Consider the following 25,026-nt stretch of genomic DNA (forward strand, 5'->3'; position numbering starts at 1 on the left):
AGTAAACCGATTCACATCCTGGCATTTGACACACTTTCAAAGTGCTGAAATAAAAACATGCAGTACTTATCTTTGGTTTACATTCTTTTGCTAAAATGGTGTGGAAGAAAACGCAAGAGGCATGAGGCGCAAAGTAATTGAACTGTACAATCTCCAAAAGCAGACGAGGGAAAGCATCAGGGAAATCCAGGGATGGTGCCAAGATGGGAAGGGATAGTCACATTACTAAATTTCATGTCATGACCTGCACTGGGTCTGAATATAGACAGAAAGTGATTGTTGTTATACAGGGAAACAGGTTGCTTGCTGCTACAGGGGACTAATTCTGCTCATCCTAGGTCTATCACAGTTACTTGGATCTGTATACATTTGCTAAAGTCAGAGAAGAGTTCTGTGCTCACTATTAGATATATTAGAAGAGCAGTAATATTTCAGGAAAAATAGCATCTCACTTTCTCTTCCAAATTCAGTTTAAAATAGCAGCCAGACAAACAAAAAAAATGCATGACAATGGTTTGGATTTGATTTGATTTTACTATTCTTTCCGATCTTCTGAACAATAATGGCTTCGTGGATGCTGCCTTATCCTCCGAGTAGTTGCAGCAATTTCTGTTTATATTTTAGGTTTTCAGTGTCTGCAGTGCTTGGGTTTTGAATTTCTCTCAGCTTGCTGCAGATGGTCTTTGCCTGACACACTCCTTGCCACTTATCTGAAGCTGTCTTGGTTTTGCTATGTGGTAGAATGGACGACTGCGTTCGGTGAGTGGTAAACGCATCATCATAGCACCTGGCAATGGGAGGTTGGAATGGGACTATATCACAAGGTGGAAGCTGCAGTCTGCCAGGAGCTGAAGGACAGCCTTGCAGATTAAACCAAGGGTGCTTTACAGAGCTTTAATTCTTATCAGTATGAAGGGAACATCTGATGCAGGATGACAAATATGGATGACTTTTGATTTTTCCCAGATCTTATGGCATGTTAACTCACTATATCAGATGTTCGGAATATATATCATGACATAAAACTCTAGTTAGGCCACACTTGGAGTACTGTGTTCAGTTCTGGTCACCTCACTATAGGAAGGACGTGGAAGCATTGGACAGGGTACAGAGGAGATTTACCAGGGTGCTGCCTGGTTTAGAGTGTATGCATTGTGATCAGAGATTAAGGGAGCTAGGGCTTTACTCTTTGGAGAGAAGGAGGATGGGAGGAGACATGATAGAGGTATACAAGGTATTAAGAGGAATAGATAGAGTGGACAGCCAGCGCCTCTTCCCCAGGGCACCACTGCTCAATACAAGAGGACATGGCTTTAAGGTAAGGGGAGGGAAGTTCAAGGGGGATATTAGAGGAAGGTTTTTACACTCAGAGAGTGGTTGGTGCGTGGAATGCACTGCCTGAGTCAGATATACTAGTGAAGTTTAAGAGACTACTGGACAGGTATATGGAGGAATTTAAGGTGGGGGGGAAATATGGGAGGCAGGGTTTAAGGGTTGGAACAACATTGTGGGCCGAAGGGTCTGTACTGTGCTGTACTATTCTATGTTCTGTATTCGCTGTTTTGTTGCTTTAGTATAATGCAACATGCAGAATAGTGAGTTAGTGTTCATGGGTTCCCGGACTGTTCAAAAACCTGATGGTGGAGAGGAAAAAGTTGTTGTGTAACTAGCTGAGTTTTCCAGCAGCTTCAGGGTTGGATCCATTTTAGGGTTGAAAAACATCCGAAGGTAACATGCAAGTAAAAACTGAAAATAATGATGTACTAATGCAATTGATCAAAATTTGATTAAGTGATGGGAATTTAAATAAATGTAGAAAGAAGGAGGAGAGAAGAAGGGGTTCTGGAGGAAACCACCAGATCTAATTAACAGTGGAAGCACTGTGGGTGCTGAGGAAATGTCCACCAATGAGCAATATATAAATCTGGAGAACAGCTGGAGCCCTGAATCTCAGAAACACTCAACATGATGATCTTTACTTGCACTCTCATTTCTTTCCAAAAACAAAGGAAACTTATAGTATGTCCACAGCCTGTGCTATAGAATTGGACCAATTCACTGTCATCAGCACAGTTCAATGTCAAATTCTCCATCTCCAGTTTTAGGTAACGTGCTTTCTCTGTCTGTTACAGAGCTGGTCAATCATCAATCTGTGATAATAGGGTTTGATTATTCCCTTCACTAGCATAGCCTGATATGCTGGACGTGTCCCACACCCAGTGATTAGCAGCGTATAATGTTTTTTTTGCCTGTGTGGTCGCCCACTAACTTTCCAAATCCCATTTGACCAGATGGTTCTTATAACTTATTCCTGCAGAAACTTTGGCCCCATAGATAGCCCCTTTATCCTACTTAATCTTCCCAAAATTTTCTCCACAATTTAAGACTCTCTTTTAAATCTCTCTTTCCCAATTCTGCTGAATGGTCTTCGTCATGAAACATTAATTCTCTCTCTTTCCAGAGATACTGTCTGACCCGTTGAGTGCTCCCAAGTTTTTCTATTTTATTTCAGATTTCCAGCATTGGCAGGCAACTTTGATTTTGATTTTCATCTGCATATCCCCAATCACCAAAGGCACTCAAGATCATATAGTTTGAGATTTTATTAAGTCACTTCTCATCCCCACCTTTTGGAACAGTGATGTAATAACTCTCTCCACTTGCGAACCAAAGTTCACTCAACCTTGAGAAATGGATTTTAGTTACCACACTGGAGTGGGTTCTGTTGGCTTCCAATTAGCTAAGTAACACCTTATTGAATAACTGACCATCAAAATTAATTCATAATTAATTAAGTAAGCTGTGTTCATGGCAATGAATTCTTCCTTATACTAATTAACAACAGTTTAATAGCAGCTTGCTGAGAGATCTTGGTTCAACATTAGATGGTAACCTTAAGTTTAGAGCAAAGCACAGAATATGCAAAAGCAGGCAAATACATTTTAAATACCTAAAAGATACAATTTAACACACACTTCCATTTAACTTACTATTAAATATCAGGGAGTCACCATAGAGGCTTCAAGATTGCTCACAACCAGATACCCTACAACGTGGAATATCACAACGTGGTTTGATTACAGTTTGCATGCAGCTAAAAATGACACTGACAGTAAAGTTACAATGCCCCATCTTTCCCTTCAATTGACAAGAGTTGAAAAGTGACAAGAGGGGAAAAGCAGAGGGAAATGTAACTGCTACATCTGAAAACCCAATGCAATGGAACCTAGTTGAACCCATAGAAATATCTGCTGAGCAAGAATTCAATTCAGCAGGTTGAAATGTTGTATAAAAGGCATTGGATCCATACCAAAGTGTGAGATTTTATTTAAGCATTAATAATTTTTGGCACTAATTTTATTTCTTACCTGAAGTGGTTTCCTGCATCTTTTCACGTTTCCTCTTCTTCTTCTTTCCCTTCAACAGTTGAAACAAATTCAAGATAATTTTATCGAATAGTTATTTAGAGGAAGCGTATCTCACATAATCATCTTTAATGTTCTTCCTTCATTACTGTTCAATCTGTACTTTGGCTCAAGGACAATTTCACCCTTGATATCTTTGTTGGTTTGGGTTGAGTGAACACACAAGCAATTAACCTCAAAGACGCAACGATGTGAACTTTAAGTTTCCCCATGTTGCACTAACTAAACTGGTAATGTAGTGAAAAAGAGATGGATTTATTAAGCACTTGGTTTTGATTTTAGCATTATCTTATCTCACAAAGAATCCATTGAAGTTAGGTAAGAGCATCAAGCCTCTGTGCAGTCTGGGGTTCTAGTCCATCAGTAGGGCTCAGAGGGCAAATTAACTGACACAGGAGGCCCATCACTCTGAATTTATAATCCACGAGCTTCCTTAAAGATCCCAAGAGGTACAGCAGTAAAGTGTATGGGAAATAGGGGTTGGCATGGTGTTGCAGCAATTAAAACTTCTGCCTCACAGGTCCAGTGAATCAGGTTCAATCCTGAGCACTGGTGCTGTCTGTGTTGAATTTGCAAGTTCAACCTGCGACTGTGTGGATTTTCCCCAGGTGCCCCAGATATCTCCCACATCCCAAAGACATGCAGGTTAGTCGGTGATCAGACACTGTAAGTTGCCCCTAGAATGTAAGTAAATCTGAGGGGGAGTTGATGGGAATGTGGGAAGAATGAAATGGGATCAAGGAAGGATTTGCATTAAAGTTAGTCAGCACACATTTGATGGACTGACGCACCTGAGTCCTACATCATAAATGAAGCCCTAGCTGCATATACACCACCCTGCACCTGTCCCACTTCCTGACAAGTGGTTCCTCCTACTGTGAGTAGCTAACACCATGTTTAACTGGACTCAGACAGGAGAAGCAGTTGTTGCTCTCAGGCTGGCCAGTCAGTCACATCAACAAGTGCTAAACAGCTTGCCTGGAAACTGAATGAAGGGATGCGTTTATTAATCTATTGTGTGTTCACCTACACAGGCAGAACTCGTACACCAAGTCTTAAAAGAGACAGAAAATCATTGGAGTTGGGTATCCAGTCATCAAGAACAGTTCAAAGTAAATTTGTTATCAAAGTACTAATATTTCATTGAATGCTACTGTATACTTTGCAGGCATTCACAGTAAATACAAAGAAACACAATACAATCGATTAAAAACTGCACACAAAGATAGACAAACAGCCACAAAAGACATCAAACTGTGCAAATACAAAAAAGTAGAAAATAGTAATATTAATGATAATAAAAATAAATAAATAAGCAATAAATATTCAGAACATGAGTTCAAGAGTCCTTGAAAGTGAGTCCAAAGATTGTGGGAACAGTTCAGTGTTGGAGTGAGTGAAGTTATCCCCACTGGTTCAGGAACCTGATGCTTGAGGGGTAATAACTGTTCCTGAAACTGGTGGCCGTGGAACCTAACGACTCCTGTACCTCCTTCTTGATGGCAGTAGTGAGCTACATTTGTTTTGAGACTGGTGCTTCAAGACTATGGATGCTTTGAGATAAGATTCATGTTACAGTAAAGGTACCGCAACAAGCAACTTGGCAATGTCAGCAGACAAGTTCTAATAGCTCTGTAACAGAGAGTCTATTCACAGCCTCACAATGAGGTAGCAGTGTATGACTCAATCTAGGCAAAAGACAAAGAAGTGTCCTTGCAATCTTAACTATCTAAAAACTAACCTCTCCTTCTGTGTGCATCTACCTGAAACCTAATCTAGGAATTTGTTTTTGTGGGACTCTAATAGATGGCATGATGACATAGTCCAATGGATTAATTTTGTTTCAATTGTTCCTTTATAGAACAGGTTCAAAACCGCACAAGGTCACTTTATACGTGAGTTTGTCTGACGCTGAAGTCAAAATTTTTCTTTTGGAAAGTTCTAATGAAGTAGAGGAGCTTAGTCTGGACTGAAATGAACTAGTTCCATAAAGATTAACTCTGATTCCCAATTGGTCAACGAAATGAAATCCTATGTAGCAGCAGGTTCTAAAACAAGAGGACATAGATTTAAGGTGAAAGCAGAACAATTAAACTGGACTTGATGGGAAACTTTTTTTTTACACAGAGAATGTTGTGTATATGGAATGAGCTTCCAGAAAAAGAGGTAATGTCTTTAAAAGACATTTGGACAGGTACAGAGATCAAAAAGGTTTAAGACCATAGACATAGGAGCAAAATTGGGCCATTTACCCCATCGAGTCTGCTTTGCCATTTAATCATGGCTGATTTATTTTCCCTCTCAACCCCATTCTCTTGCCTTCTCTCTGTAACCTTTGGTGCCAATCAAAAACCTATCAAACTCTGCTTTAAGTATACTCAGACTTCGCCTCCACAGCTGCATGGGGCAATGAATGCACAGATTCACCACCTTCTGGCTAAAGAAATTTCTTCTCATCTCTGTTTTAAAGGGACATCCATGTATTCTGAGATTGTGTCCTCTGGTCCTACACTTCCCCCACTGTAGGAAACATCCTCTCAAAATCCACACTGTCCAGGCCCTTCAATTGTCCTGCAAAAGGGTTTCAGCCCAAAACATTGACTACTGTTTTCCACAAATTCCGCCTGGCTTGCTGAGTTCCTCAGGAATTTTGTATGTGTTGCTCAGATTTCCAGCATCTGCAGATTTTCTCTTGTTTTCTCCTTCAGTATTTGGTAGGTTTCAATGAGATCTCCCCTCATTCTTCTAAATTCTGGCAAGTACAGCCCAGAGTCATCAAACGGTCTTCATACATTAACCCTTTCATTCCTGGGAACATTCTTGTAAAACTTCTCTGGACCACCTCCAATGCCAACATATCCTTTCTTAAGTTTGGGGCCTAAAACTCGCAATGTCTAAATGTAGTCTAACCAATGCCTTATAAAACCGCAGCATTACATCATTGCTTTTATACTCTAGCTCTCTGGAAATGAATGCCAACATTGCACTTGCCTTCCTCATTACCAACTCAACATGCAAGATAATATTTAGGTAATCATGTAGTAAGACTCCCAAATACTTTGCACCTCTGATTTCTGAATTCACTCTCGATCTTGAAAATATTCTATCCTTTTATTCCTTCTACTAAAATGCATAATCATACACTTTCATGCACTGTATTCCACCTGTCACTTCTTTGCCCATTCTCCGAATCTCTCTGTCCTTCCACAAACTCCCTGTTTCCTAAAACACTACCTGCCTGTCTGCCAAAGTTTAAAGGAATATGGGCCACCAACCACAGGCAAATAGGACAAGCCCAGGTAGGCAACTTGGCTGGCATGAAGAAGTTAGGCCTAAGAGTTCCGTGGTTGCATGCCAAGTGCCTCTATGACCCTAATAAGGCAGATGGTCTCTTTTCATAGAAAACGCCCGATTTTGTCTCCCGTTGACCTATAATGGGCTGGCTTACTGCCCAGGCAATGAAGATGCTGGTTAGCCCTGGTGTCTGGTGAATGTTTATCTGCTCGTTTGCAAACGGACATCAATCCCACTAAAACACCTCATGCTATACACAATACAACAGAGATGAAAATAATTCTCCTCTCTCAACAAGGAAAGGTTTGTCAGGCTCGTTCCTGTGAGCACCGTATCCTTTCAACAAGACTCATTCTTTATTAGGAACAATCAGAGAATTTATTAAAACAAGATTTTAAAGCTGGTGATTGAGCTTGTGAGGTGATAGCTGTATTTGCTGCAAACATTCACAGCTGCCACATCACGTGATATCATAATGACCACCAATTTGAATAAGTGCTAAATTAAAGTACGAACAAACAATCCCAATTACCAAGCCGTAAAACAAAGCCACAGCAGTCTAGAAATTGAGAGCACCTCATGTGCCCAATGCAGTTTTAGTCTTGTTTGTACAAGGAGACAAGTTTGGCTGAACAATGAGCCAAAGAGCTATCGATCTGTAAAACACAGACTCAGACACTTTGACACAAGATGCCAAACAAGATGCTCAGGAAAACCAGTCCCATTTGTCCACATTTGTTCCCAACCTGGAATCCATGGATCTCTTCCTTAATGTTACTGGTCCATGGTATTAAAAAGGCTTGGAACACCTGCCCTAAATCTTTCCTATATACGCAGTCAAAAATTCTTTTAAACGCTGTTACTGTACCGGGTTCATCCACATCCTCTGGCAGCTCATTCCACATACATACTATGTTCTGCATGTAAAAGTTGCCTCTCAGGTTCCAAATATGGCTTTGTTTTTAATTCCCAACCCCGGGAAAAAGACTGTGTGTATTTTACCTATCAATACTCCCTTATATAATAGGTGTGAGTTCCCACCCATGAACCAGAAATATAAGAAAATGTTGGAAGTAAAAATACAACCAAAGACCCTTTTAAATCCCCAGACAAAGCTATAAGAAACTTACATAGTTATCCCTTGCAGACCAGCCTGGGTAAAGCTGCATGTGTAGTTGCCTCTCCTTTCGAGCCAGTTCATAGTACTTGGCCTGCTCCTCACGAGACAAAGCATGCCACTAGAATAAGAAGAAAATGAGTGGAATATTATTCAACGCGTTCATCTGAGCAAACTGAGTTTAGAAAAACAGGTTAGAAATAGATGACTGCAGTTCACTTGTCCTTTCAGAATTTATTTTATGGCACTTGTTAGTTCTCTACAGAACAACTTGAGGCCAGGGAACTACTGGCCAGTGTGCCTGATATCAGTTGTATGGAAAGTACTGGCAAGAATTCTGTAGGACAAGTTCTGGATAGTCAAGAACGGATCAGGAACAGTCACTGCTTTCTGCATTAGAGATCATGTCTAACCTGCCATGTCTTTTGGAAATTTTAAATCTAAGGGGATAGATGAAGGTACGACAATGTGTGTTGCCTACATGGACTTTATCTGTATTTTGCAAGGCTCTACATGGTCACCTGATCTGGAAGGTTAGGCACATGGGATTCGGAGGGAGCTAAAGTGGTTGATTCAGAATTGGCTAGGGTAAGAAGCAGATTGTGATGGTTGAAGCTCAGTTCTCCATCTGGAGGTCTGTGACTGGAGTGGTGCCCCAAGGATCACTGTTGGGAACTCTGTTATTCATTACTTATGTGAGTGAATGAATTGGATGTGAATGCAATGGCATGATATAAAGTTTGCTGATGATACTAAATTAGGGGGTCTTGTTGATAGTGAAGTGACTTACAATGAATTGATCAGTTAGGGAGATGGGCCGAGGAATGGCAGATGGTTTTCAGCTTGGATAAGTGTGAGATGATGCATTTTGGACAATCACACCAGCGTAAGAATGATAGTGGGAATAGTGGTGCGTGGTTGAGTGTTACAGAACAGAGGGAGTGGGAGTATAAGTATCCAGTTCATTGAAAGTGGCCGCACAAGTAGACAAAGTGATGAAGAAGGCATTTAGCATACTGGCCTTCATCAGTCAGGGCATCCAAAAGTGTTGCTGGTGAGTCCACACTTGGAGTACTGTGCACAGTTTTAATCACACTGTTAGTGGAAAGATATTGTCCAGGTGGAGAGGGTGCTGAAGAAATTTGCAAGGACGTTGACTGGACAGGACAGTCTGAGTTATAGGGAGAGGGTGACCATGATGGATATTTATTCCTTGGAGCATAGTAGAATGAGGGATAATCTCACAGAGGTTTATAGAATCAATGGGGAAAAGACTGTGATTTTCCTTTCCCCGGGGTTGAGGAATCCAACACTGGAGGACTCAGATACAAGATAGGAGGGGAGAGATTTAAAAGAGACCTGAGAGGTAATTTGTTTACACAGAGGGTACAGAGTACCTAGAACGTGCTGCTAGAGGAAGTGGTTGAGGTGTGTACATTTGCAACAGTTAACGTGCAATTAGATAGGTACATGGAGGGGAAGGGCTTGGAGGGCGAAACACAGACATGGGGACAAACGGAGAATGCAGGGGCCACCATGGACTAGCAGAGTCAAAGGGCCTGTTGTATGACTTTATGACTCCACTATCTTACAGTGGCTTATTAGGCTACGAGTAGAAGTGAGACAGGGTGGAGCAGACATTCTGCACTGGTAGCCTGCTTCACACTGCACTGCAGTCTGATCCACGATAACATTATGGGTTCTGCAGTAACACTCAGTGGTACAGACCCACACTATCAGAAAGACTGGGCTGTACACGGCTATGCTGGGAGGCTAGCAGGATCCCCCCACCCCCCACCCCCCCCTCCCTGAGCACTGCTGTGAACAGGAACGCAAAATGGATCTCTGCCTTCTGCAGCAGTCCCCTGCAGTGGGGGGGACCTCCCTGAAAGGGCTGGTGTTGGTTGTGCTAGGGTCACTCATTGCTGAGATACAGGGCTCAGGTCTGCTCCCTTGCCAGCAGGATGAGTGTGGCCTGGGAGCAACTGCTCTATGTATTGCTGACATCCTGCCCTCCCTCAGAGTTTCCGTATGATCACATTGCTCCCTCTGGGCAGGGGGTGGAAGTTTGTAACTCTCTCTGTTTGATTCCTCAAGCTTGAAGACCAGTGACCACTTTTGCTATCACAGAGATGAGGGAGTTTTTCTGTGTCTTGTAGATAATCTACAGGCTCTTGGGCTTCAGGAAATGAGTCATTTGTCACAAGGATACTCATTATCCAACCCATTCCTCAACCACAATAAAACCACAATGTGGCTGGTCCAGCTGAGTTTCTGACCACCCTCCTCCAGCACCTCCTCCCTCAAGCATCTTGATAGTGGAGAAGTCAGTAATGTCAAGCGAATAAATATCAATGGTTAGGAGTACACAGCACCGGTGTCCAGCTACATCAGCAAGTACATTGATGATGTTACTCTGTCCAAGACCAATCACTATACGCGCTAACCAGAAGCCATGGATGACCGTCAGAGCAGGCGACAAGGCAGCTCTAACATCAGCAATGGCCAAACTGTCCCGAGTCATCAGAGGGGATAAGCGTGCACACGCCCAGCTAATCCACAGCCACTTCCAAGACAGCGGCGACATGCGGCACATGTAGAAGGGCATCCAGGACAATGTCACCTGACTGCGCAGGTGATGCCTCTCTCCCAGATGCGCTGAATAACTTCTACGCCAGGTTTGAGATGGAAAATATCGTGGCAGTGAGGAAGTCCACCCTTCCTACAAATGACCAGGTGCTGTGTCTCACTGTGGCCGATGTGAGAACAACCCTGTGCAGGGTCAACCCACGGAAGGCTGCTGGACCAGACAACATCTGTGGTAGAGTGCTCAGAGGATGTGCAGACCAGCTAGCAGATGTTCTTAGTGACATCTTCAACATCTCCCTGAGCAGCGCCACCATTCCAATGTGCTTCAAGGCCACCACCATCGTCCCCATGCCGAAGAAGTCTTCAGTGTCCTGCCTAAATGACTACCGTCCCGTTGCACTTACATCCATCATCATGAAGTGTTGAGAGAGGCTCGTCATGAGGCATATCAAGACCCTGCTGCCCCCTCACTGGACCCCCTGCCGTTTGCATACTGTCCCAACCGCTCAACAGATGACGCCATTGCCACCACCCTCCACCTGGCCCTAACCCACCTGGACAAAAAAGACACATACGTTCGGATGCTGTTCATAGACTTCAGTTCAGCATTCAACACAATCATCCCTCAGAAATTGATTGGAAAGCTAAGCCTACTGTGCCTGAACACCTCCATCTGCAACTGAATCCTAGACTTCCTGACTGGGAGACCTCAGTCAGTCTGGATCTGGAACAGCATCTCCAACACCATCACACTGAGCACGGGGGCCCCCAGGGCTGCGTGCTCAGTCCACTGCTGTTCACTCTACTGACCCACGACTGTGCTGCAACACACAGCTCGAACCACATCATAACACGACCGTGGTGGGTCTCATCAGCAAGAATGACGAGTCAGCTTACAGAGAGGAGGTGCAGCGGCTAACGGACTGGTGCAGAGCCAACAACCTGTCTCTTAATGTGAACAAAACAAAAGAGATGGTTGTTGACTTCAGGAGGGCACAGAGCGACCACTCCCCGCTGAACATCGACGGCTCCTTGGTAGAGATTGTTAAGAGCACCAAATTTCCTGGTGTTCACTTGGCGGAGAATCTCACCTGGTCCCTCAACACCAGCTCCATAGCAAAGAAAGCCCAGCAGTGTTTCTACTTTCTGCAAAGGCTGAGGAAAGTTCATCTCCCACCCCCCCCATCCTCATCACATTCTACAGGGGTTGTATTGAGAGCATCCTGAGCAGCTGCATCACTACCTGGTTTGGAAATTGCACCATCTCAGATCGTAAGAACCTGCAGCGGATAGTGAGGTCAGCTGAGAAGATCATCGGGATCTCTCTTCCCACCATCACGGACATTTACACTACACACTGCATCCGCAAAGGAAACAGCATTATGAAGGACCCCACGCACCCCTCATACAAACTCTTCTCCCTCCTGCCATCTGGGAAAAGGCTCTGAAGCATTCAGGCTCTCACGACCAGACTATGTAACACTTTCTTCCCCCAAACTATCAGACTCCTCAATACCCAGAGCCTGGACAGACACCTTACTGCCCTATTGTCCTGTTTATTATTTATTGTAATGCCTGCACTGTTTTTGTACACTTTACTCAGTCCTGTGTAGGTCTATGGTCTAGTGTAGCTTTCTGTTTTTTTACGTAGTTCAGTCTAGTTTTTTGTACTGTGTCATGTAACACCATGGTCCCGAAAAACGTTGTCTCATTTTAATTATGTACTGTACCAGCAGTTACGGTCAAAATGTTTTTTTTCTAGTTGCTCTTTAGTGGTACAAATGTTATTTGCCATTTGCCAGTCATGCCTGGGTGTTAATCAGGTTTAGTTGTACATGGGTAAGGATTGCTTCACTTACTGCAATGCTGTGAAGTCATCAATGAATGACCTTGTGATGAAGAAAGGTCAGTTGTGAAGTAGATCCCATCAACGTTATGCTAACAAATGATCCTTGCTACGACACTTGGCCCACCACTGTAAAGGTATTCATTCTCACTTCACCACTGGAGCTTGGGAAAACACAAACTGGGCCTCGATGAGAAGGTTTTATAGGGCCATACAGAACAGAGGCAAGAGCAGGTCATTTGGTCCCTTATGCTTCTTGGTACTGGTAATAAATGCTGGTATGTCCATTGACAACTCCAGTCTCACAAATAAATAGAAGTATTTTTTCACTGAGTGTTGTGTGATAAGTGCGCTGTATTAGATTTATTTTCCATGGCTATGACAATGGTGGTCTCTTCTTCACTGTTGTACCAATTTCTGTCCTATAATAATCCCACTGCATTTTGCCAACCACCGAAAGAGGCCCACAGTGGACGCCATCTACATTCATCCCTGGAGTATCTGGACTGTAAAGACACATACATCAGACTATTGTTTATTGACTACATTTCTGCCTTAAATATTATTCCAAGAAAACTCATCCCTGAACTGCGGACCCCGGGAGTCAATGGCTCCCTCTGCAACTTGATCCTTGACGTTCTGGCCAACAAACTGCAAACAATAAGGATAGACAGCAACACCTCTGCTGCAATTATTCTAATAACTGGTGCTCCTCAGCCCCCTACTCTGCCTGGCCAGATTGTGCTCTAATCCAATCTACAAGCTTGCACAAGATACCACTGTTGTGGGCCCGTCTCATATCGTGATGAGTTTGAGTCCAGGAAGGAGACAGTTTATTATCATGATGTGATGACAACCTTTCCTGACTGTGTGCAAAACAAAAGAGCTAGTCGTTGACTTCAGGAAGGGGTGTGTATGTGTGGGGGCGGGGTGGGGGGTGCATGCTCTTTCTGCATCAATGGTGTTAAGATTGAGAGGGTTCAGAGATTCAAGTTGCTAGGTGTGACTATTATACCAAGCCTGATCTAGCCTAAGTCAACACCACAGCCAACAAAGCTCACCAACATCTCTACTTCCTCAGAAGGCTAAAGAAATCTGGTATATTCCCATTAACCCTTTCCTTTTTTTATCAATGCACTGCAGAAAGCATCCTATCTGGATGCATAAAACCTTGGTATTACAACTGCTCTGCCTGGGCCTGCAAGAAACTACAGAGAATTGTAGACACGCCTCACCACATCATGGAAACCAGCTTTCCCTCCATTATCTCTGTCTGTACCTCACAGTGCCTCAGTAAAGCAGACAAAATAATCAAAGACCCCACCCACCCCAGGCATTCTTCCTTCTCACCTCTTGTATTGGGCAGCAGATACAAAATCCTGTAAGCTTCTACCCCTGCTGTGATGAAATAGTTATGTAGTACGATAAGATGTACACTTGACCTCACAATCTACACTTTGTCTGTAGCTGTTACACATCATTCTGCATTGATACTATTTGACTTTGTTTTACTTCAATGCTCTGTGTAATAATTTGATCTGTATAAACAGCAAACAAAACAAGCTTTTCACTGCGCTGTATCTCAGTACATGTATTTTTAACAATAACAAATGTGTTTCAACCAATTCCAACATGAGAAAAAGAGGTGAAAGATGAGATCGTGACTGGGGAGGAAAATAGGACAATTCTGTTAAGATGTGTCTACGGTGGTTTAGCTTAAGTTGCTTTTTACATTCTCTGACATTGCTGATAATAAAACTGCATTTTAAGTATACTAGTAGAAGGAGAGAAAACACTCATTGGCCAAGGGTAGTCACATGCTCCTGTTGACAGCAAAAGGGTTGAGGTCATGAGGGATGAGAGCTTCAAGTCCCTATGAGTGATCACTAGTAGCTTGGTCTGGTCCAACCTCTTTGATGTCATAGCCAAGAAAGCTCACCAATGTCCTCAGGAGGCTAAAGAAACTTGGCATGTCCCTGTTGATCCTTACCAATTTTTATGTGCACCCTAGGACACATTCTATCTGGATGCATTACAGCTTGGCACGGCAACGTGACCGCAGGAAACTGCAGAGAGTTGTGGATGCAGCTCCGCATGAAACGGGAACTGGCCTCCACTCTGTGGACTCTGTCGATATTTCTTGTTGCCTCACTAAAGCAACCAGCATAATCAAAGACCCCACCCCACTTCGAACATTCTTTTTTCTCCCCTCTCCCATCAGGCAGAAGATATAAAAGCCTGAAAGCACATACCATCTGAATCAAGGACAGCTTCTATTCTGTTGCTATAAGAGTATCGAACCATTCCCTAGTTTGACAAGATGGATTTTTTACCTCACAATTTACCTTGCTATGACCTTGCACCTTATTGTCTATCTCTGCTCCATTTTCTTTGTAACTTTAACATGCATTCTGCAATCCATTATTCTTTTACCTTGTACTACCCCAATGTATTATTGTAATAAATTGATCTATATGAATGTCATGCAACACAAATTATTCACTGCACCTCGGTACACGTGACAATAATAAACCAGTTTTACCATTAAATGGATCTCCTGATTTTTCTCTTCATTTAAAACAGAGAGAGCGGGATGCAAAAACAAACGATATTCATAATGGTGTCTGCGAAGCTACCAGACTATCACACAAATGTAACCACCTAACTAATGTTCTTTGCTTAGGATCTCTCTCCACTCAGTCTAGACTGCGTGTCACTCTAGACCCATGTTGTTGACTCTTAAATGTAAATCAGAGGTAATTAGGGCAAAAATAGTAAGTGCCGAGGTTCTCACTAACACACACATTGTATGTACAGAGTTCTGCATTCATTCGGAGTATTAAAAAATCATTGCTGAAGGATATAGGATCCTTCTCAACTACAGATCTCCAAATAGTCCTTTAGTTTTCAAACCTTCCTACTTTCAGACAGAAACACATATTTTTATGAAGTCCCATTTTAATTGCCACCTATCCAGAATCATCCTGATGTCTTAGAGGATTAAAAATTAATCTCCTAGAAGTGTAGAAAAGTGATGGGGAAAAGAAGCCTTACTTTTCTTTATTAATTCTTTATTACCTCTTTATTAATTATAAGAAAATTGAAATTAGGGAAAAAGAACATTTTGAAAAGAACTATTGAATCAACTATTGAATTGGGGGCTAGATGTTATAGTCCAGTAATCAATAATAGGAATATAAGATTAATATGAAGTTGTGTGATATATGTCTCCTGACATTTTTCCCAATCAGAACTGATTGCTCTATCATATGACATCATGAGGCTTGAGCAGGTAACTTAAACATTCAGGAAACTTTCATATACAATGGTTCCTTTGTTTCTTTCTCAGTTCAGCCTGCTTCACCTCCTCCACCATTCAATCTTTGACAATAAAGAAGACTGTTGCTCATGTGCCTTTCAGAATCACCCTGCAGAACAAACTTGTCAAACTGAGAAGGGGGTTGTCAGTGGCACTTTTCTTTTTGTTATGTATCAAATAACAGAACAAAGGAGTATAGCCAGGGGCAGTGATAAGTAGAGGGGCAGATATCATTTAAAAACCGACACTGGCGACTTTCACAAGATATGAAAGGCCAGAATTATGTGTGCAGGGATGCCACTGGGTTTGCGTAGGACCTTTGTGTGACCCAGCATCGGTTGCATATGGTTTATCTTTATGTTGATAAAGCTGAACCAAGCTGTTTCCCTCTCTGGCCATTGCAACCACGATCAACATTCTGGGATATACGCAGCACCAATGTGCTTTGAGCAACAGATGCCACCTTTCCTTTGGAGTTTCTGATGCATCCTTTTTAAACTTGCATGTATGAAAACTTGGAGAATATTTATAGTTTACTTACAAAAACAAATGCCTTTGTGTGTTATTTTATACAGACATTTTTGGTTCATTAGTTATTCAGAGGAAGAAGATAGCTGGAGGTCAAGCACTATTTAATGAAACTCCAGAGATATTAACAACTGATCTGGTATCCAAGGGATGGCCACTTATTTAGAACTGTAGTTGATGGTCGAAAGGGGAGTGTCAGACGGTGTGAAATATTCCAATATTACTTATACTGCAAAGTAAAGCCTGTCTGAATGTGGAGTGACTCCAGGGGAGCAGTTAACACCCAGATTTCTACAGTACTGTGAGAGTATCACATCTCCTTACAATACTGGAAACAGGCTTTTCCCTCAGAAACTGGCTGTAACAACACATAGGGTGTCACAATGGACCTAGCCATGGAAAGAAACCTAAATCGGACCACTTACACCCAATGTAGGAATTTAAATCTTTTTGTGAGACAGGGGTTGTCAATGGAAAGACCAGCATGTATTTCCAATCCCAAACTGCCCCTCAGGAGGGATGGTGGTGTCGCCTTCCTGAACTACTGCAGGATGAAGTCTAGACTAAAATAATTTCCAATGGCTTGCTACAAAAGACGGAACTCTATTAATGCAGAACGTCTGTTTACCCTTCTGCCAAGAATCTGATTGATGGCGGCACTCTCTTTCAGTGTACACTCTGCGACCACATTTGCTCTCATCTCCTTCATGTATAACATGAAGGCATTAAGAGGCTTCTTGATGTGAGGTTTCTTGGCCTCCTGCTCTTTCCTCGTTTCATGCTGAGGTTTTCTGCAGGAAAAAAAAAACATACTGTTAACCTATCTTTCCTCTAATTTGTAATGACCAGTGTGTGCAAAAATCCTGTGCTGTGCAAACTTTTTGCCCAGTAGAAATATGTGCACACTGAATAAATTCTTCAATAAAATTCTAAAATTTACAGATGAGTCATTGCAAACTCCACTTTGTCAACACTTTCCGCATCAGAAACCAGAAAAGGAAATGTGATTGTGTACAATCCTGAAGTATACTTAACAGTACCAGGAAGAGGGCAGCGACCTTTTGTGGGCAGTTTAAATTCCTTTGTGTGCTAGTAGCGAAAGATGTGTGTATGGCACATGTGCACACACTTTAGAGGAAACATTGCTCTTGACCTATGTGAAGCTTTCCCACCTTGCAAACATCCAATAAGAGATAAAATCACTCTGCATTTCCTCCAGCTTGATCAGTTTCCTAACTTAGGGAGCAACAGATGACAAGGTGAAGGCCAAATCATCTCAAAGTCTGTACTGTCATGGAGTAAAATCACATTTGATCTGTAACTTAACTCCATCTCCCCTCCGGGCTCTTTCACTTATTAGCCTGACCTAGTATAATTCTAACAGGTTAGGCTGCATCTGTAGAAAGAGGAACAGTTCGCAGCTCTGAAGAAGGGTCTGGTAGCACAGCGGCTAGCATGAGGCTATTACAGCTTGGGATGTTCCAGAATTCAGAGTTCATTTCTGGTACCATGTTGTACATTCACCCGTGACCATGCAGGTTTCCTCCAGGTGCTCTGGTTTCCTCCCACAGTCCAAAGGCAAAATTGTTAGTAGAATAATGGGTTCTTGTAAATTGTCCTGTGTGAGTATAGGTGGGTTGCTGCTCACTGGGCCAGAGGGGCCTGTTCTGCTCTGTATCTCTAAATAAATAAAAATGATCTGAAGTGATAATTGCTTCCCTTCCGTTTTCTGTGTTTTATTTCATATTTGCCTTCAGTGTCTTGATTTTTATAAAGCCTATTACTCTCAGTTTCGGAAGTTTGAACGATGATTTTCAACATCTCCAAGTTATCAACTTACGTGTTCATGAGTTCAATCTCATTGTGAATGGGCTCCTGCTTGATTTGGTGGTTCTCAATGGCTGGGTGAGGAATTCCAGTTGTATGAGGACCGGGGTGGGTAGGAACCATGGGATGTGAAAACCTGAAACAAGACAGATAAAACAAAAACCACTGAATTTAATAGAGTACAAAACCTGATCATTTAGAGTTGATTGTGAATGTGGCTAGAGTAGAAAGTGTTAGTAATAGATAAAGTGGGTGGTGTAAATCTACCATTACTTGCATAGCTCGTGTTTAAATGCAAACATTTATATCAAGCAAATATTCCCTTGTGTTCTATGGAACAAGAAGGTCTAAGGGACTTATGCGGCATTTGACTGCTTGTAGACCAACAAAAACTTGTGTCAAGCCAATTTACTGGGACACAAGTTTAATGAAACTAAGAGTGCCTTGAAAGAGGAAAGTAAGATAGGAAAATGGAGAAGTTGGGGAAGGAACTCCAAAGCTAAAAGTCGTAGAATCATACAACATGGATACAGGCCCTTCAGCCCTCTATGTCTATGCTGGCCATCTAATACCTTGCTACACTAATCCCATTCTCTAGCTGTCAGCCCATAGCTATGTCTTGCCAGTTCAAGACTTTGCCTAAATACTAAGTCATAGATTATTAGAGTATGGAAACAGGTTAGGAGTGGAAAAATTATGGAAGGGTGTGAGCAGGAGAGGATCTTAGCACTGAAGTACATCCTAAGAGGGAATTTGTGCAAGTTAGCAAACCTAGTGTAAGATGCTTGAAGAGAACTTTTTTACAGAATCAACACATGAATGACTCCAAGTTAATTCCAAAGTCACCAGAATGCCGAGCACATAACTACCCCCCTGGAAGAAGCTGCACATACAAATCTTTTGGAAGTGGAATAGTGGAATATTGGAATAGTGGAAAAGTGGCTGAGGGAACAGAGTGAGCTCAGGTTTCACTTGGTATAGATATCCAAATAAACCATGTTTTATTTGTCTAGACTATATGTGCAATGCCAATTATCATTACAGATCACCTTGCAACAACAGGCAGCCTGATTGGTCAGTCAGTCATAACTTGGGTACAGTAAGTTGTTATTTAAACACTTTCCCTTACATATATTTTGCTAGCTTCTTGCCTAATTTCAATATACAGGTATCTCTGTTATAAAACAGCCAAAATCCTCCTCTGAAGATCACAGGATATTCATTCAGGCTTGACGTTATCTGGAAGAAAGTTTGATCATCCATTTGTACTAACTCTTTACTTTATTTTCCCAAAGAAAGGCCAGTGGCTTCTTTCTTCACAGACACTGGCGCTCAGCTGTGAATTTTCAGCATATTTTGTCTTTGTTTTAAACTGTTGCAGTGACAATCTGCCCAGAAAGCCAGAAAGCCTTTCATAAAATGAAGGCCAATTAGTCATAGTATCGGTAGAGGTTACAGGGAAACAAAGGGATTTCTCAACTCCTTGCCATGTTTTTCAAATTTGTAAGAGCCACCACCTTGCAGCTAGGTGGGACATTGGTTCCTAGCATATGCTTCATGAATTGGTAACTCAAACAATATTGCTATATACTCTAAAAAACAAAAAACACACAAAATGCTGACAGAACTCATAATTCTCCAACTTCCCCCTAGCCCATTTCGCTCCAGCCTATCACTTCCCAGCTCTCTACTTTATCCCTCCCCCCACTTATCCCCCCTCGACCATCCCATGTTACTTCACTCCTGATGAAGGGTTTCGGCCCGAAACGTCATCACTACCTCCTCCCATAGATGCTGTCTGGCCTGCTGAGTTCTGCCAGCATTTTGTGTTTTTTGTTTTTTATTTATTTCCAGCATCTACAGATTCACTCGTGTTGCTAAATACTCTGATTATTTAGGAGGAATAAATATTTCTGTTTCAGTGTCCTTATTTCTGACAAGGCATAGCATTTTTTTCCCTAGACTACTATGGAAAGTGGAAGAGTGATATGGTAGTGAGAGGCATTAGAGAATGGGGAGCAAATAGGTACCTGCAGGTTTGATGGAATTAAGGATGGTTTAAGTTGTTTTCACAATTCTATTAGCAATCTGTTGCACAGTGATACTGTTGGGAAAGGACATTTGATATGGGTGTTGGGCGGGTGGGGGGGGGTGTGGTGTGTACTAAGGTCCATCAGTAATGGGATGATGTCAAGCTTCCTGAGAGTTGTTGAGGTTGCACTCATCCAGGCAGGTGGAATTTTCCATCACACTCCTGGATTTTGCCTTGGATATTTCAGAAAGTCTTTGGAGTGTCAGCTACTGTGTAATTCACCATAGCATGCCCAGTCACTGACCTGCTCTTGAAACCACAGAATTTGTGCAGCTGATCCAGATGATTTTATGGTCAGTAGTGACCACAAAATATTGATGAAATATGTATCGGCTGAATGTTAAGGGCAAGTGATTAGACCTCCCTTATTGGTGATAGTCTTTGCTGGCATTTCTGTGACATGAAGGTTAGAGAACAAGTATGTAAAAGGGTCAACAGATCAGACAATGAAGAAATCAAACTTAACCAAATTCTTGGGAACCATGACAAGCGTTTGGAAAAGAGCAGCCAGAAGACAGAACCCTTTGAACCAATAAAAAACTGGCTGGTGAGACTGTACGGTTCACATGAAGATCACTGGCTTGTTTTCGCTTAGCTCGGCTGATCAGAAAACCATCATGCCAATTCAAGTAACTCAGTTTGACTAGCTTAATTTGACGTGACTTTGAAAATGGACAACTTAAAAGAAGATTTCAAATTAATATTTTGAAGCATGCGTTTTTGTTTTGGAGAACCTATATAGTTACGTCCCAGGTGTTTATATAATACCATTATTTTTATATCAACTTCAAAGTATAATTAAAGGATTGCATTTAATGATTAGAATTAAATTATGCCATGCTGTCTCTGCAATTTAATTCAACAGAAAAAAAACATGAAAGCTGAGCAATGGGAAAAGTTGTTTGGAGCAATTAAAAGCTAGACTATACATTGGCCTTATGTTGTTGTTTTTCTCTGTTAAAATGGATTATACTGTAATAATTGTGCTTTCAATCAGATAAAATTTCTAATTAATTTTGTTTGGTGCTCACAGCAATTTAAATATCCATACAGTAGAATAAATGTTTATTTATTTCCTATCCATTTATTAAAAAAGATCTAAAATTAACACAATGGTGTCACAATTAGCTTGAAGTAACCATCAAATTACACGACCAATTTCAACCAAACGATATGGTCACCAGAGTACTCCATGCCTTCAACACACTGATGTATCTGCTTCTACCAATGAAAGTCTCTAGCTAGCCAGTGGGCCTGGCTTTCTGCTCACCACTCTCCTGGAAAGGTTAGGACCTATCTGTTGACTAAGGATCAGTGTGAAAGTGGACAGACCATTTCCTGCCTCTATTCCTCAAAGCAGAAATGCACTGTTAAACTCTTGAGGTCCAGTAAACATGTACAATTGTAATTATGACAACTAAACATACTTTTCTATTACACTCACGTTTCTGCCTTCACATCTTCGTTTTTTTTTCAACTGCCTCACCTCCTTCTGTTTCTCATTTATTTTCCTACTTCCCTTCCCCTTCCCTCTACCTGTCAAGATGCCTTCACATTTTTTTTCCTCTCTATATTACTTTCTTCATTTCCTTTTCATACTTCTCAATGTCACTATCCCTTAGTTCCTTCGTCTCCTTCTCTCTCCTCATTTGTCATACACCTTCAGTACTCTCAGTTTAGCTCCAGAGTTTGGTTAGAAGCGATTGTCATCAACATCAAGACAGCCATATGAACATAAAGGGAATGGAGGGTATGGATCCTGTACAGGCAGAATGGATTAATTTCATTTGGGATCATGGCTTGCATAGACATCATGGGCCAAAGGGCCAGTCCTTGTGCTGCACATTCTATGCTCTACATTCTGATCGAATGTGGCACGACAAACTCTGGTAAAACCAAAGTCCGGGGGGATTGGGTGCAAAGTTTCAACTGACCAGAGCAAAATATAGCTGTATAATGTTCTACACCCTCTGTACAAGAGCAGATAGTGCTTAATTTATATGTAGACATGAACAGAGTAGCACATTGATGGTCGGTGGAAGCAAATCACCTTAAAACAGGAATACTATTGGAGCTTCTCTGAGGAATATCCCCAACACAACCATCCATCTTCCCTCCATAAGATTAAATGTTCACTGAATTTTGCATGTTATTCAGTCAAGAGTAAAGGAAGCAATTCCTTAATGCACCAACATTAAGGCTTCAGCTGATGAATGAAAATAAATATCTTTGCTATTCCTTATCATTATATCATGGAAAGCCTCGCCATCAATATGAACTGGTGAAAGATTTAACTGGACAAGGGACCCAGGGGCTAAAATGTGACTCACTAAATACCATTTTAGCATTTAGAGGGCATTCGCTTCCAGGAAAGTAAACAGCATGATGCAAAACTCTTCACTTCTGAGGGACAGCCAACAACATTCACGATGTCTGATAACATCCAGGTCAAAGCAGCTCATTTGACTAGCACCTTGATCATCTAGTTTTCCCACAGATTCTTGGCACATTTTGTCTGCAGCAGATACCATCTGGACCTTTCAACAAGTAGCTCAGAGCTCTTCAAAAGCGTCTGTAACCTCTACTACCTTGAAAAATAAGAGCAGCAACACACTCAACTTTATATATACATATTCTATTCAATCCTAACCAGATTCATTTAGTTAACTTATAATTTATCCTTCAATCCAAGGCAATTCTCTTCTAAACTGGTGCATCTTTAGCACAGGTACCAGAGTATTGGTATGAACCACCTTAGGGGCATTAGAAACGGGATTTAAATGGTAACCTAGCCAGCAATACCCACATTTTATGCTTGAATAAAACTAACTCTCTCTCCGACTGCTCACCTCTCTCATACCCTGCCTCACATTTGCTGGCAGTTTTCATTCCCCTTCCCTCACCATCTTTCACACGGTCTTTGGTTTGTCAGAGCAAGGAGTTTATTGGGATGGACGTAAGACTCCAAGCTATTGAGTGCTACACTGAACAATTGTCATTTGACAACAATAGAATATGAAAAAGGCTTCCAAAATAACTGGTAATAATTTATATTGAAAATGGGCTATTGTAAATGATAGAAGTATTTTCTCTTTACATTTTTTCCCATTAAGTTATTTTGTATAATTTGTTGTGCTGTATTGACAGCAATATTGAACATGAACTTAGTCCTACTGAAGTTGCTCTGTACCACAACACTATGTTGTGGTTAGTGACTAGAATACTTGACAGGATTAGATGGTTGTGGGTCAAATCCCATTCCAGATACTTGACCATAAGACTCTAGATTGAGGGACTGAGGAAAACTAATGTATAAATTAAGCACTATCTGCTCTTGTACAGAGGGTATAGAACATTTTACAGCTATATTTTGAAGTAAATTCTTCCTGTGTTCTCATCAGTATTAATTCATTAATCAATAGAGTTTGTACGTTCTCCCCATGATCGTGTGGGTTTCCTCCAAGTGCTCCAGTTTCTTCCCATATTTCAAAGGCATACGGATTAGTAAATTGTGGGCATGCTATGTTGGCACTGGAATCATAGCAACACCTGTGAGCTGCCTCCAGCACAATCCTTTGTAGCAAATAATGCATTTCACTGAATATTTTGATATTCATGTGACAAATAAAGCTCATCTTTAATTTTCCACAGGACTGCCCACGAGAGCTTGGTGTGCACAAATCAGCTGCAGCAACTTGCGTATTATTTTACGAACAAGCTGGCGGAAATCAGCAGGTCGGGCAGCATCCGTTGAAATGAACAGTTAATGCCTTCGTCAGGGCTGCTCGTTTCAATGGATGCTGCCCGACCTGTTGAGTTCCGCCAGCTTGTTTGTAATATGATACGACAGCATCTGCAGTGTACTTTGTGTTTAGCAATTTGTGTATTGCTGGAGCAAGAGCTGAAAGCAATAGGTAGATCCAAGAGAGAAGAGGTGATTGGCAGATGGAGGAGGACAGTGTGGAAATAGTGATAGAGGATGGAAAGTGATTGCTGGAGGCAAATGATGGAATCTAATAGAAAGAAAGGAGGATTATTGAGGTGAGGTGGGACAGCACCAGGTCCAGGAACAGCTACTATGTTACTATCCTTCAACCATCAGGCTCCAGAACCAGACAGGAAAACTTCACTCACCCCAACACTCAACTGATTCAACAACCTATGGCCTCACTTTTAAGGACTCTACAACTCGTGTTCTCGATACTTATAGCTTTTTACTCTTCTTTTCTTTTTGTATTAGCACAGTTTGCAGTCTTTGCACGTGTTGTTTGTCTGCCTCTGTCATGTGCAGTTTTTCATTGATCCTACAGTGTTTCTTTCTATTTACGACAAATGCCCACAAGAAAATGAGTCTCAAGGTAACATATGGCATATATACTTTGATAATGAATTTACTTTGAACTTTAATGGGTCCTGACATTGTAAAAGGTGCATAACTATAATACTTCAATTTCAGGCTACCTACTCTCCCTCTGTCCCTTTTTCCTCTTTCCCTGATTGGCCCATACAGACCCAGTATCCCCCCTGAGCTCCCAATCACCCTGTTCCTTTCCCCTCACCCATCCACTCCACCTGCCAATCACCCACACACTCCTCCCGCTGGTCCCCCTCCTCCCCACCCCCTTTATTTGGTTTCATGATCCGCCTTCCTTTCCAACAGGTTCCAGCATCTACAGTCCTTTGGTGTCTCCACCAATCTCTATTTCCACCCTTTCCTGTCCATCCTCACCTGGATCCATCTATGCTTGCCAGTTCTTGCCCCACTCCTTCCCCTCGCCTACTTTTACACAGTTTCTCCCCTCTGTTCTTCAGTCCAGGGGAAGGGTCTCAACCTGAACTGCTGTCTGTCCATTTCCCTCCACAGATGCTACCCAACCCACTGAGTTGCTCCACCCACTTGTTGCACCTTATATACCTTCCCTTTCTACCCAGATGAGTCAGAGGAAGAGGAAACAGTCTATACAACAAGATATTAGTGGGGCCATGATG

The 25,026-nt window shown here is 41.9% G+C and overlaps 1 protein-coding gene across 4 annotated transcripts in view; it reads right to left on the minus strand.

Moving 5' to 3' along the window:
* lef1 (lymphoid enhancer-binding factor 1) overlaps positions 1-25,026 on the minus strand; it is a 178,168-nt gene that overhangs the window by 47,104 nt on the left and 106,038 nt on the right. For 2 of the 4 annotated variants that reach the window (XM_073042510.1, XM_073042507.1), the window contains exons 6-9: positions 17,959-18,081; positions 16,747-16,909; positions 7,850-7,957; positions 3,369-3,417 (exon numbers count right to left, since the gene is read on the minus strand). In XM_073042510.1, coding sequence (XP_072898611.1) covers positions 3,369-3,417; positions 7,850-7,957; positions 16,747-16,909; positions 17,959-18,081 — 443 coding nt within the window. Of the gene's footprint in view, positions 1-3,368; positions 3,421-7,849; positions 7,958-16,746; positions 16,910-17,958; positions 18,082-25,026 lie in introns of all 4 variants that reach the window. The other 2 variants (XM_073042509.1, XM_073042506.1) reach the window with 1 other exon arrangement.

Source organism: Hemitrygon akajei, chromosome 4, assembly GCF_048418815.1.
Source record: "Hemitrygon akajei chromosome 4, sHemAka1.3, whole genome shotgun sequence".
Taxonomy (NCBI): Eukaryota; Metazoa; Chordata; class Chondrichthyes; order Myliobatiformes; family Dasyatidae; genus Hemitrygon; species Hemitrygon akajei.